Here is a 13896-nt window from a genome sequence, read left to right on the forward strand (position 1 = left end):
GCTGAGCGCACCTCCAAGCGCATGGAGGTGCGATGTCCCTCGCACCCGGGCTCGCGCCCGAGGCTTCAGCGCCATCCATTTTCAGGGCTAGTTGATTCGGCAGGTGGGTTGTTACACACTCCTTAGCGGGTGCCGACTTCCATGGCCACTGTCCTGCTGTGTATATCAACCAACACCTTTTCTGGGGTCTGATGAGCGTCGGCATCGGGCGCCTTAACCCGGCGTTCGGTTCATCCCGCAGCGCCAGTTCTGCTTGCCCCACCCCTTTCGTGAGCGCACTGCGCGCGGAGTGACCCCTGTTACGCGCCCCTGGCAACGGGGGTGGCGGGCAGGTAAGCTGAGCGGGCGGAGCGCGCGGAGTGACCCCTGTTACGAGCCCCCGGCCACGGGGGTGGCGGGCAGGTAAGCTGCTTACCTGCTGCGCGTGACACCGGCCGCGGCGAAGGCGGACGAGGCGGGGTGTCGTGCGGTGGGCGCGGTGGTGACCCTGGACGTGCGTCGGGCCCTTCTCGCGGATCCCCTCAGCTACGGCTCCCGGTGGGGCCCTCTCGGGGGAAGGGGCCTCGGTCCCGGACCCCGGCGAGGCGTCCCTTCTCCGCTCCGTAAAATTGTCCATCTCTTTTTTTTTTTTTTCTTCTTCTGTTGTGGCATATGCTGCAGGTGCCTGCTCGTTTTTCGTATGTGGGTAACAACATTTAACTATGTATATATATTTCCGAATTGGTTTAACTGCCACCCGCCTGAATCTATTTAAAATCTAATTTTTTTTTATTCAACCGCCCGACCCGACCCGCGGATAAAATCTAATTTTTTTTTATTTCAACCGCAAACCGCGCATCTCTAATACATATACAGTATATACATACATATATACATATATATATATATATATATATATATACAGTATATATATATATATATATATATATATATATATATATATATATATTTTTTTTTTTTTTTTTTATGTGCTGTATAAATAAAGTGGATTGGATTGAACTGGCCCTGTGATGAGGTGGCGACTTGTCCAGGGTGTACCCCGCCTTCCGCCCGAATGCAGCTGAATGTATATGTATATATATATATATATATATATATATATATATATATATATATATATATATATGTATATATATATATATATATATATATATATATATGTATATATATATATATATAAATATATATATATGGTCCATTTAAGCATTATTGTAACTTCTTTCCTGGGTGCATTGATTTCACAGAGTGCATAGCAACAAACGCTATTTCCGCAACATCGGGAGAACTTTTTTTGTGTTTCTGTGCTATCGTGAGATCCAAGGAGCGTTAAACGTTTAAAATAGTAACATATAAAAAAAAACCTCTCTCACTGGGATGTCGACTGATGGGATGGTTGTATCTTTCGGCACTTGTGCTCTCCTTGAGCTGGTAAATTCTGAAAAATCCTCACTCCTCAGATTAAAAAAAAAAAAAAAAAAAAAGCTTCCTAGCGACGGTCTTATGCTGCATTCTAAATGTTGACAGCGATTTGAGTTGACCAACTTCTCGGCTCGGTGTCACTACGCCAGAAAAGTAGTTCCTCTGTGTTACCTCTTACAAGAGCAATGTCGCTATAGCTTGGTTAATATGAAGGTCACTATCTTCAGTATGGTGAAGACTAGCAAAAAATTATATCATTTGGTTGTTGATTTGTTTCTTTAATTCACTGAATATCCTCCACTTCTTCTCAGCACTTCACACATGTTCTTATGTCCATCTCCATCTATAAACGTACAGCTCTATACATGTGCTGATCCGTGCATAAACTAAAGCGCGTCTCTTCTTACAGGAGAGATTGTCCAAATCCGAGCTGAAGTTCGAAACCAATCAACTCGCTTGGCAACACCAATCATACTGTTCTATCTGACGCAGACCTCCTTTGGCAATGGTCTCCAAAGTGGAGTTGAAAAAAAGCTCCTTAAAATGGAGGCCAACCCTGTGGCCTCCGGTAGCAAAGACACAATCATCAAGAAGATCAAAATCCCCGGAAAACTACCACCCTCCATTTTAAATTGCTCCATCTTTAAGATGGAGTACCAGATCAGGGTAAGTTATTTTTTTTGTTGTTGTTCTGGTGTGCTTTGTTTTTGAATACATATACTACAATACTACTAATGTTTGCCTGCTTTTTATAGTTTGTATGAAAAAATGGTGCACTTCTTTGTCATTGATGAAATACACTTAAACATACAGTGTAACTCAATGAGGTTGTCAGCTCTGTTAGATGCAATAATAAAATACCACTGTGAGGGTTCCAGGTTCGATCCCCGCTCCTGCCATCCTAGTCACTGCTGTTGTGTCCTTGGGCAAGACACTTTACCCACCTGCTCCCAGTGCCACCCACACTGGTTTTAAATGTAACTTAGATATTGGGTTTCACTATGTAAAGCGCTTTGAGTCACTGGAGAAAAAGCGCTATATAAATATAATTCACTTCACTTCACTTCAACTAATATGCACATTATTATGTGGATATAGGGTTGTCTTGATACCAATATTTTGGTAGCGGTACCAAAATGTATTTTGATACTTTTCTAAATAAAGGGGACCACAAAAATGGCATTATTGGCCTTTTTTTTGTTAAACAAAAATACTTAGGGTACATTAAACATATGTTTCTTATTGCAATCGAAGAACAATTTTGTCCTTAAATAAAATAGTGACCATACTAGACAACTTGACTTTTAGTTGTAAGTAAACAAACAAAGGCTCCTAATTAGTCTGCTGATGTATGCAGTAACATTTTGTGTCATTTCTCATTCTATTATTTTGTCAAAATTATGAGGGAAAAGTTGAAAAAAATTGATTATTAATCTACTTGTTCATTTACTGATAATATATGGTTATTTTCTGTTTCAACATGTTCTATCTACACTTCTGTTAAAATGTAATAATCACTTATTCTTCTGTTGTTTGACGCTTTACATCCTTTTGGATGATACTACTTTTCAAACAGAGTATAGTACTGTTTTTGATTCATTCGTACCGCAATAGTATACTAGTACTGGTACACCGTACAACCCTATGTGGATATATGCATAATTTAGGTACAGAATGGCAAACTTTATGTACGGTATTAGGAAATATTTGGTTAATTTATGATGTACTTTTCAAAATGTACGATATCACTTCCATTCTCATAAATGTACAACCAAAATAAAAATTTAGCTATTTTTGTGAATGAAAACTATACTGCAGCTCCAATGACTGGATTATGTTTCATGCTCCTATCACACATTTGTCATTTGTCATCATATTTCCCAGTCACGCCCTGTGCTGTTCAAAGGCAAGGTTTAAAAAGTCATTCGACTGCAAGAATGCTGATCAATGGCAATTAAATGTGACTTTAGTACAAGTGACGATGCATGAATGAAGTCTAAAATGCATAAAGACAACAAAAAACTAAATGAACAGTTTTTAAATCACATTGATTTAATAACATTATAATATATATTGTGTGCAAACTGAAAAATGGTGTGTACTCTTAGTGTGGTTTGTTTTTTTGTGGGTGATCTACTAAGACTCAGGAATGTGAGAACCCTTTGAGAGAAAAAGAGGAAAATTGAAGAGAAAAAACACATTTATATCAGCACAAAGTGCTGCCACGCAAGCCCCAAAGGAACATTTTGAAAATTAAGCCTCCATTTCCTGCATCTGGGTGCATTTCTACACTATATTTAACTTTTACATTTATTCTCATCTACCAACCTCTTTTGGCTGTCTCTTTGACACTTACATGCCATATCTATCTATCTATACATATATATATATATATACACATATACACACACACACATATATACATATATATATATATATATATATTTGTGTACCGTATATATATATATATATATATATATATATATATATATATATATATATGTATACACATATATATACACATATATATATATATATATATATATATATATACACAAAAATATATATATATATATATATATACATACACACACACATATATATATACAGTATATATATATATATATATATATACACACAAACATATATATATATATATATATATATATATATATATATATATGGCAGCACGGTGCAAGAGGGGTTAGTGCATCTGCCTCACAATACGAAGGTCCTGAGTAGTCTTGGGTTCAATCCCGGGCTCGGGATCTTTCTGTATGGAGTTTGCATGTTCTCCCCGTGACTGCGTGGGTTCCCTCCGGGTACTCCGGCTTCCTCCCACCTCCAAAGACATGCACCTGGGGATAAGTTGATTGGCAACACTAAATTGGCCCTAGTGTGTGGATGTGAGTGTGAATGTTGTCTGTTATTCTGTGTTGGCCCTGCGATGAGGTGGCGACTTGTCCAGGGTGTACCCCGCCTTCCGCCCGATTGTAGCTGAGATAGGCTCCAGCGCCCCCCGCGACCCCAAAGGGGAATAAGCGGTAGAAAATGGATGGATGGATGGATATATATATATATATATAAATATACTAATTAAAACCCTTAAATCTCAAGCTTCTAGTCTGTCAATGTCCTTTTTATTTTTCTATTTTTCGTCAAAAAGCTTTTGTTTAAAGACATCAACACAAAATATGCAATATTTTACCCGCAGAGATTTTCAAGGTGGAATATTTGATTTGAAATAATTGAAGTCTTAAATAAGTCAATAATTCATCACAATGACAGTTTAAAAAACAACCAACAACACTAACATTATTGGAGATCTAAAAGAACCCCACTCATAAAAATGTTACATTTTTTTTTTTTTTTTTTTAACTTTCAACACTTAAGTCTATAGATCATCTTCAGATCTAGCTGTTCAATGCCCTCTTTGTCAGAGAAAAACGTGTTTTTATATGGCACATACACAGAATATGCAATATTTCCCCAATAAATATTTTAAAGTGGAATTTTTGATGTGAAGAAAGTGGAGGAATGTCAACTTTAAAGAAAAAACACAGCCTGCACGGCAACTTTGTGTTATTAGAGTCAACACTGCATGGACATGGATTTTCATGAACAAATACAAGTTAAATAGGTCGCGCCACCCATTTTGCTCAGTTAGCAGATGCACAAGGTTAGTAGTTCAGCTTTGCATGCGCTATCAAGTTTGCACGTGTTTTAGTACACGCAAACCTTTGCTTGCTCCCCTATGTGTATAGAAACTGGTTTAACATAGTCATTTTGGCAGGTCTATCTGGATATGAAATACACCGAAGACCATGGTATCACGATACCATTAATTGTCCTGCCTGGCGTTCCACAACAGTCTTCTGCAGCTTTTGAGGGCGCAGCATCAGGGAACCCCAACTACCCAACCTGGAGCAGCACACCTCAACCTTTGGAGCCCCCACCACCCTATGAAGAACTGTTTCCATCCAGTACTGATTCTGACAACGATGTAAGTGGACTGTAAAGAAAAAAAAACACCAATAAAAACGTATACCAAGTTTCTCTATCATGCTTTGTCCTGCGCTCTAATTGAGTGAATGCTCCAAAGCATTTTCTACACCAAAATTAATCTATTTGTGATTCTCCAGATTTTGGCGCGCTCCATCTTCCACATTTTTCATCCAATTCCAACCGTTCCAACTTCAAACTCTTCAGCCTATTCGGGAATCGCTGGCTTTCCCTTGACAAATTCCCAGATTTCCCAGGTTTTCCGGGACATTTTTCCCATTCAGAAGGAATTGGCCTTTTTTTCAGACTTCCACCATTTCCACATTTTTCAACCGATTCAAACCATTCCACCTTCAACATATTCCACTCATCCTGGACATTCAAACTATTATTTTTACAAGTTCAAAAAAATTCCAGGAATTCCCAGAATTCCCATTTCAAACCCTTTTTTCTGTCAACTACTCCTTCCACATATTTCCACCCACTTCAACCGTTCCACCGACAAATTATTCCACTTAATCAGGACAAAAACAAGGTAGTTTTTTGAACTGGAAGATTTCCCGGTTTTACCAAAATTCCAGGAGTTCTGTAATTCAATTTCTCAATTAAAAAGGTTACTACTTCAACATTTCTTGACCGATTTAAAAAATTCTAATACCAACTATTTCAACTCATTCTGAATATTCCCTTTTTTTTTTTTTTTTTTAGCATTTTCCCAAAAATTCCCTGTTTTCCCAAAATTCACAAATTTCCATGAAATGAATGGGACATTTTTCAAAGTACCACAACTCTCATATATTGTATCTTATTCAAACCGTTCCAACTTCAAACTCTTCAGCCTATTCAGGAATCGCGGGCTTTCCCTTGACAAATTCCAAAAATTCCCAGATTCCCCAGAATTCCAGGTTTTCCCGGACATGTTTCCCATTCAGAATGAATTGGCCTTTTTTTTTCCAACTTCCACCATTTCCACATTTTTCAACCGATTCAAACTATGCCACCTTCAACATATTCCACTCATCCTGGATATTCAAACTATAATTTTTACAAGTTCAAACAAATTCCAGGAATTCCCAGAATTCCCGTTTCAAAACATTTTTTCTGTCAACTACTCCTTTCACATTTTTCCACCCACTTCAACCGTTCCACCGACAAATTATTCCTCTTAATCAGGACAAAAAACAAACTTGTTTTTTGAACTGGAAGAATTCCCGGTTTTACCAAAATTTCAGGAGTTCTGTAATTCCATTTCTCAATTAAAAAGGTTACTACTTCAACATTTCTTGACCGATTTTAAAAATTCCAACACCAACCATTTCAACTCATTCAGAATATTCACTTTTTTTTATTTATTTTTTTAGCATTTTCCCAAAAATTCCCTTTTCCCGAAATTCCCAAATGTCCATGAAATGAATGGGACATTTTTCAAAGTACCACAACTCCCACATTTTTTATCCAATTCAAACCGTTCCAACTTCAAAAATATTCAGCCTGTTCAGGAATTATATGCTCTCTTTTAAAAATTGTTTAAAAAAAAATCCCGGATTTCTTAGAATTCCCAGTTTTTAGATATATTTTTCCCCATTCAAAATTAATTATCCATTTTTCGAACTTCCACAATTCCCAGATTTTTCAACCGATTCAAACCATTACACCTTCAACACATTCAATTCATCCTGGAAATCCAAACAACCATTTTTATGCGTTCAACAAATTTCCAGGAATTCCTGTGTTTTTTTCAAACATTTTTTCCCAACCTTTTTTAGTGTGATGACTCCTTTCACATTTTTCAACCCATTTCAACCGTTCCCCTGTCAAAACATTCCTCTTAGCCAGGACAAAAAAAACCAGGTTGGTTTAAGAACTTAAAAGATTCCCGGGTTTTCCCGAAATTCAACTAAAAAACTGTTACTCCTTCGACGTTTATTGACCGATTTAAAGCTCATTCAGGACATTCATACTCCTAATCATTCCAAAAAAAAGAAAACCCCACTTTTCCCAAATTCCCAGGAAGTTCCAATTGGAATGAATGGTACATTTTTCCAAGTTGCACAATTTCCACATTTTTCAACCTATTCCAACAAGTGTTGTAACAATACCAATATATTGTACTAAAATAAAACGGTACTAAGATTATTTCGATACTTTTCGGTACTTTTCTAAATAAAGGGGACCACAAAAAAATTGCATTATTGGCTTTATTTTAACCAAAAATCTTAGGGTACATTAAACATTTGTTTCTTGTTGCAGTTAAGTCCTTAAATAAAATAGTGAACATACTAGACAACTTGTCTTTTAATAGTAAGTAAACAAACAAAGGCTCCTAATTAGTCTGCTGACGTATGCAGTAACATATTGTGTCATTTATCATTCTATTACTTTGTCAAAATTATTAAGGACAAGTGGTAAAAAATTTATTATTTATCTACTTGTTCATTTACTGTTAATATCTGCTTACTTTCTTTTTTTACCATTTTCTATCTACACTTCTGTTAAAATGTAATGACGTATTCTTCTGAAACGCTCTCAGGAAGAGGTGCTTTAAAACATGGCTAGCTAGCTAGCAGCGAACATCCATCCGCAGTCGGCAGTGTTTTAGCTACTTCTAAATCACTAATCCTCGCCTCCATGGCGACAAATAAAGTACGTTTCTTACAAGTAACATGCTTCACTACACACCATAGGAGGATACAATAGCTCACCGGCGTCACCGCTAACAAAAGCTAGCGACCTGAATGTAAACAAACGCCATGAGTGGATCTACACCTGACATCTACTGTAATGATACCAAGTACAAGAGTGTATCTAGTCGATACTACTAAGATTACATTTATACTTTTTATCGTCACAAAATCTTTTTTCCTTTTTTTCAAATTCATATTATGTTTATAAACTCAGGAAATACATCCCTGGACACATGAGGACTTCGAATATGTATGATCCTGTAACTACTTGGTAACGGATCGATACCTAAATTTGTGGTATCATCCAAAACTAATGTAAAGTATCAAACAACAGAAGAATAAGAGATTATTACATTTTAACAGAAGCGTAGATAGAACATGTTAAATCAGAAAATAACCAGATATTACCGGAAATGAAAAAGTGGATTAATAATCCATTTCTACCACGTCCTTTATAATTTTAAAATATTAAATGACACAATATGTTACTGCATACGTCAGCAGACAAATTAGGAGTCTTTGTTTGCTTACTTACTACTAAAAGAAAAGTTGTCTAGTATGTTCACTATTAGCACAATTTCAACAAAGGACAATGTGCCTTAACAGACTTTGCATTCTAAAATTATTCACCGCTTGTTAAACTGACTTCATTGACGAAATATATGCAAGTTTGTTGGCACTTTTACTTGATTCAAATCTCCCATCCATCATAGCAAATATGAGTCAATTCCACTATGTTTTATTATTTTATCCCGGTAGCGAGCCTTTGGAATATGGTATAGTTCGGGGGTCGGCAACCCGCGGCTCTCTGGAGCTTTTTCAAAAATGTATGAAAAATATAAAAAGATGAGGGGAAAAAATATATTTTTTGTTTTAATATGGTTTCTGTAGGAGGACAAACATAACACAAACCTCCCTAAGTGTTATAAAGCACACTGTTTATATTAAACATGCTTCACTGATTCGAGTATTTGGAGAGCGCCGTTTTGTCCTACTAATTTTGGCGGTCCTTGAACTCACCGTAGTTTGTTTACATGTATAACTTTCTCCGACTTTCTAGGACGTGTTTTATGCCACTTCTTTTTCTGTCTCATTTTGTCCACCAAACTTTTAACGTTGTGCATGAATGCACAAAGGTGAGTTTTGTTGATGTTATTGACTTGTGTGGAGTGCTAATCAGACTAGGGATGTCCCGATCCAGGTTTTTGCACTTCCGATCCGATACCGATATTGTTTTTGCACTTCCGATCCGATACCGATATTGACCGATACCGATACTGACCAATACTGGCCTATCCTAGCATGTATTAAAGTTTAAAGTTATTTAGCCTACTTAGTTGTCAGAATCATGTTGAAAAGGGTTTTAGTACTCTTGATAACAACTAGCCAGCTGAATTAGGGGAGTTTGAATAATACACAATGGTTGGTAACAAGAAACTGACCTGTTTATTCAAGGAGAAACACAAAATAGACACAATGATACATGACAAACAGAAATGGCATCATTGAACTAGGGCTGGGCGATATGGCCTTTTTTTAATATTGCGATATTTTAAGGCCATATTGCGATACACGATATATATCTCGATATTTTGCCTTAGCCTTGAATGAACACTTGATGCATATAATCACAGCAGTATGATGATTCTATGTGTTTTGATTGATTGATTGAGACTTTTATTAGTAGGTTGCACAGTGAAGTACATATTCCGTACAATTGACCACTAAATGGTAACACCCCATTAAGTTTTTCAACTTGTTTAAGTCGGGGTCCACTTAAATTGATTCATGATACAGATATATACTATCAGATATATACTGTCATCATAATACAGTCATCACACAAGATAATCACATTGAATTATTTACATTATTTATAATCCGGGGTGTGGAGGGGGGCTCCGGATGTAAGTGTCAAAAAGACAGCCAAAAGAGTTTGATATGAGAATAAATCTAAAGTTAAAATATAGGGTAAAAATGCACCCATTTGCAGGAAATGTAGTCTTGATTTTCAAAATTTTCTTTCAAGGCTTGCATGTCTACATTAAAACATTCTTCTTCATACTGCATTAATATATGCTACTTTTAAACTTTCATGCAGAGAAGGAAATCACAACTAAAAAAATCACTATTTTTTCATACGGTGTTGATGTGGACATTTTTGCCTCTGCATTTTGATGGTGTGGGCGTGTGGCACCGAATGGAGATAAGCGTCTCGACAGACCTTACAATATTTGAACAATGATGACGAAAACTGTTTTCTCTGTCGCGTCCGTGTGTCGAAAATTGTTATGCGCTAATTTTTTTATTTGATTTTGTGCGTGGCATATAATTGCTATGCGCACAGGCGCGCACCTTAGAGAGAACATTGGTCACATGGCTGCGCTAGCATCACAGCTAACGTTAGCTATGCTGCTACCTCTCTGCTGGGAGAGGACGTATACGTATGTGACGTATGACGTGACAGTATGTGACGTGTGTAAGAAGGTGCACTTGCTGTCTGTGAGAGGGAGACACAGAAAAGAGTGAGAAGAGCCTGTCGTGTAATGCCAGCAGCTAAAAGCAACTGCGTGAGAATCCACAGACCTGTGGATGTGTTGAAGGTGTGCTGGAAAATGCGGAACGGAAATTAGGGAGCAGCAGAAAAGTGGAATGTATTATTTAAATCGGTGCATTGGAAAACACGGACCGTAGTTTTTTAAAAACTGGATCTGGATCGGCATTTTCCCATGCCTTGCCGATACGCATTTTTTGGCAAATATCGGCGGCCGATCCGATCCAAATATCGGATCGGGACATCCCTAAATCAGACATACTTGGTCACTGCATGACTGCAAGCTAATCAATGCTAACATGCTATTTAGGCTAGCTATATGTACATATTGCATCATTATGCCTCATTTGTAGGTATATTTGCGGTCATATAGTTTCCTTTAAGTCCTCTTAATTCAATTTATATCTCATGACACACTATCTGTATGAAATATAGCTTTTAATTTTTTGTGGCTCCAGACAGATTTGTTTTTGTATTTTTGGTCCAAAATAGCTCTTTCAACATTTTGGTTTGCCGATCCCTGGTATAGTTTTCTATTCGGGCTCCAGTACTATGGAATGCCCTCCCGGTAACAATTAGAGATGCTACCTCAGTAGAAGCATTTAAGTCCCATCTTAAAACTCATTTGTATACTCTAGCCTTTAAATAGCCCCCCTGTTAGACCAGTTGATCTGCCGTTTCTTTTCTTTTCTCCTCTGCTCCCCTTTTCCTTGTGGAGGGGGGGGGGGGGGGGGGGGGGGCACATGTCCGGTGGCCATGGATGAAGTGCTGGCTGTCCAGAGTCGGGACCCGGGGTGGACCGCTCGCCTGTGCATCGGCTGGGAACATCTCTGCGCTGCTGACCCGTCTCCGCTCGGGATGGTGTCCTGCTGGCCCCACTATGGACTGGACTCTTACTATTATGTTGGATCCACTATGGACTGGACTCTCACAATATTATGTCAGACCCACTCGACATCCAATGCTTTCGGTCTGCCTAGGGGGGGGGGGTTACCCACATATGCGGTCCTCTCCAAGGTTTCTCAGTCATTCACATCGACGTCCCACTGGGGTGAGTTTTTCCTTGCCCTTATGTGGGCTTTGTACCGAGGATGTCGTTGTGGCTTGTGCAGCCCTTTGAGACACTTGTGATTTAGGGCTATATAAATAAACATTGATTGACATTGATTGATATAGTTTGTCGATACAGTCACTTGTTTTTATTTTGTACAATCCATTGGAATCTACTACGTTGCTTGTTTTCACATTGTAAACAAAGCCTATATCCAACAAGTATGTCTACACAGCCCCTACAATGCATTGCAAAATCACCCGGCCTTTTGAAAAAAACATGTAAATGCCTGAAGGACATTAATGACACTGACACGTGGCGCAAAAAAATATTTTTTTGTTCAACAAATGCTTTGCAGGTTGCTTAAATGAAGGTAAAAACTTTGAATATGGCAAATCTTTATATCTTATTCAACAAAATGTTGGAACCCAGCATGGGGAAAAACAATTGTGCCAGAAAAAGTTAGGGTTGTACTATTCGGGCCTTATGAAACGTTTTAGAGTGTCTATTCTCCTTTAGTCAAAATATCAAAATCCTGTTTAACGTTCAAACGTGGCAGACAAGAAAAACAAGTTTTACAAAGTTTGCCAGCTCCTCCCATCCAGTTCATAGTATCTTTGTGAGCTCAACCAGCTGGTCATTTACTGCCTGGAATTACAGGAGGCATTTGAATCTGTATTTCTTCTTTCTTTTGGGAACATGACCATTGTGAATTTCTCCATTGAATATGATTCCATCAATAGCCGGAACATCTTCACAAGTGGAGATACAATTAACGGACGGATTATTGTGGAGCTCTCTAAAGACACTACAATCCAGTCACTCACTTTTGTTGGAAAAGGAAGTGCAAAGGTTCGCTGGACTGAACATCACGGACAAAAACATAACCGCTACTACTGGTCTGATGAAAAATATTATGATATCAAACAGAATATCTTGAGAGATGGTAATGTTGCATCTTGTCATATTTACTATTTTTAGACAATTGCTTCCAAAGCAATTTTGGCTAATCATTTCAACTTCTAGGTAGTAAAACAATTACCAAAGGAAGACATGTCTTCCCTTTTACCTTCAAGATCCCTGACAGGTATGCATTTTGTCTTCTGGATGTTGCTGACGGATCATGAACCTGCTTTTGTACGTTGCAGAAAAATGCCGTCTTCCTTCAAGTCAGGGACTGGTAGAATTGTTCATAAGGTTAAGGCAGAGCTCAAACGGTCAATGAAACTGACAAAGGAAGCTAAAGCCCACTTTACATTTGTCTCCAAAGCCGACATGGATATACATGGACTCATGGTGAGAAATCTGTGACAGACATGGTGGCTTTATAAAAAAATGTCATAGATGTAGTTTTTACACAAATATGTTTTTTTTCTTCCAGGAACCTCAACATGATTGCACTGATAAAAGTCTCAGCACTTTTGGCTCTGGTAGCATTTCAATGGATGTTCACACGAGCCGAATGGGATACCAGCAAGGTAAATACTCAAAGTATATATTCTGTATTCAAACTACACCAGGGTTTTGTTTTGTACTCTATAAAAAAAGTCAGTAGATTTTATGGTAAAATACCGGCTAAACATTTTACGATGTTTTTTTTTTGTCCAAAAATATACAAATAGATCTTTTAATTATTGTATTTTAAGCATATTTCACGATGTTGGTCCTTAAATAAACATTTTGAAGCCTAAAAATGTCTTACTGAACAAATCCAATGGACTCGCCCAACTTTGTTTACATTCAAGATCTCTTGCTTGCCGTTAGCATATCTTCCCACGGTGGTGTGTATTGTAGCCATACTTGCCAACCTTGAGACCTCCGATTTCGGGAGGTGGGGGGTGGGGGGTGGGGGGCGTGGTTAAGATATATATATATATATAAGAAATACTTGACTTTCAGTGAATTCTAGCTATATATATATATGTATATATATATATATATTATTACATATATATATACATATATATATATATTTTATTACATATATATATATATATATATATATATATATATATAAATAAATAAAAGAAATACTTGAATTTCAGTGTTCATTTATTTACACACATACACACACATAACGCTCATCTACTCATTGTTGAGTTAAGGGTTGAATTGTCCATCCTTGTTCTATTCTCTGTCACTATTTCAGAACACACACATTATACAAATATACATTATAAAATCAA

At 37.5% G+C, this 13896-nt stretch overlaps 1 protein-coding gene across 3 annotated transcripts in view; it reads left to right on the top strand.

The window, feature by feature from the left end:
• LOC133623334 (arrestin domain-containing protein 3-like) overlaps positions 1-13896 on the top strand; it is a 37260-nt gene that overhangs the window by 12883 nt on the left and 10481 nt on the right. Inside the window, exons 5-8 of one of the 3 annotated variants that reach the window (XM_061986542.1) lie at positions 1829-2085; positions 5213-5422; positions 12859-13006; positions 13092-13188. In XM_061986542.1, the coding sequence (XP_061842526.1) occupies positions 1829-2085; positions 5213-5422; positions 12859-12894 (503 nt within the window). In that variant the 3' untranslated portion in view covers positions 12895-13006; positions 13092-13188. Of the gene's footprint in view, positions 1-1828; positions 2086-5212; positions 5423-5561; positions 7471-12249; positions 12657-12736; positions 12798-12858; positions 13007-13091; positions 13189-13896 lie in introns of those variants that run through there. The other 2 variants (XM_061986543.1, XM_061986541.1) reach the window with 2 other exon arrangements.

Source organism: Nerophis lumbriciformis, linkage group LG12 (assembly GCF_033978685.3).
Source record: "Nerophis lumbriciformis linkage group LG12, RoL_Nlum_v2.1, whole genome shotgun sequence".
NCBI classification, from domain to species: domain Eukaryota; kingdom Metazoa; phylum Chordata; class Actinopteri; order Syngnathiformes; family Syngnathidae; genus Nerophis; species Nerophis lumbriciformis.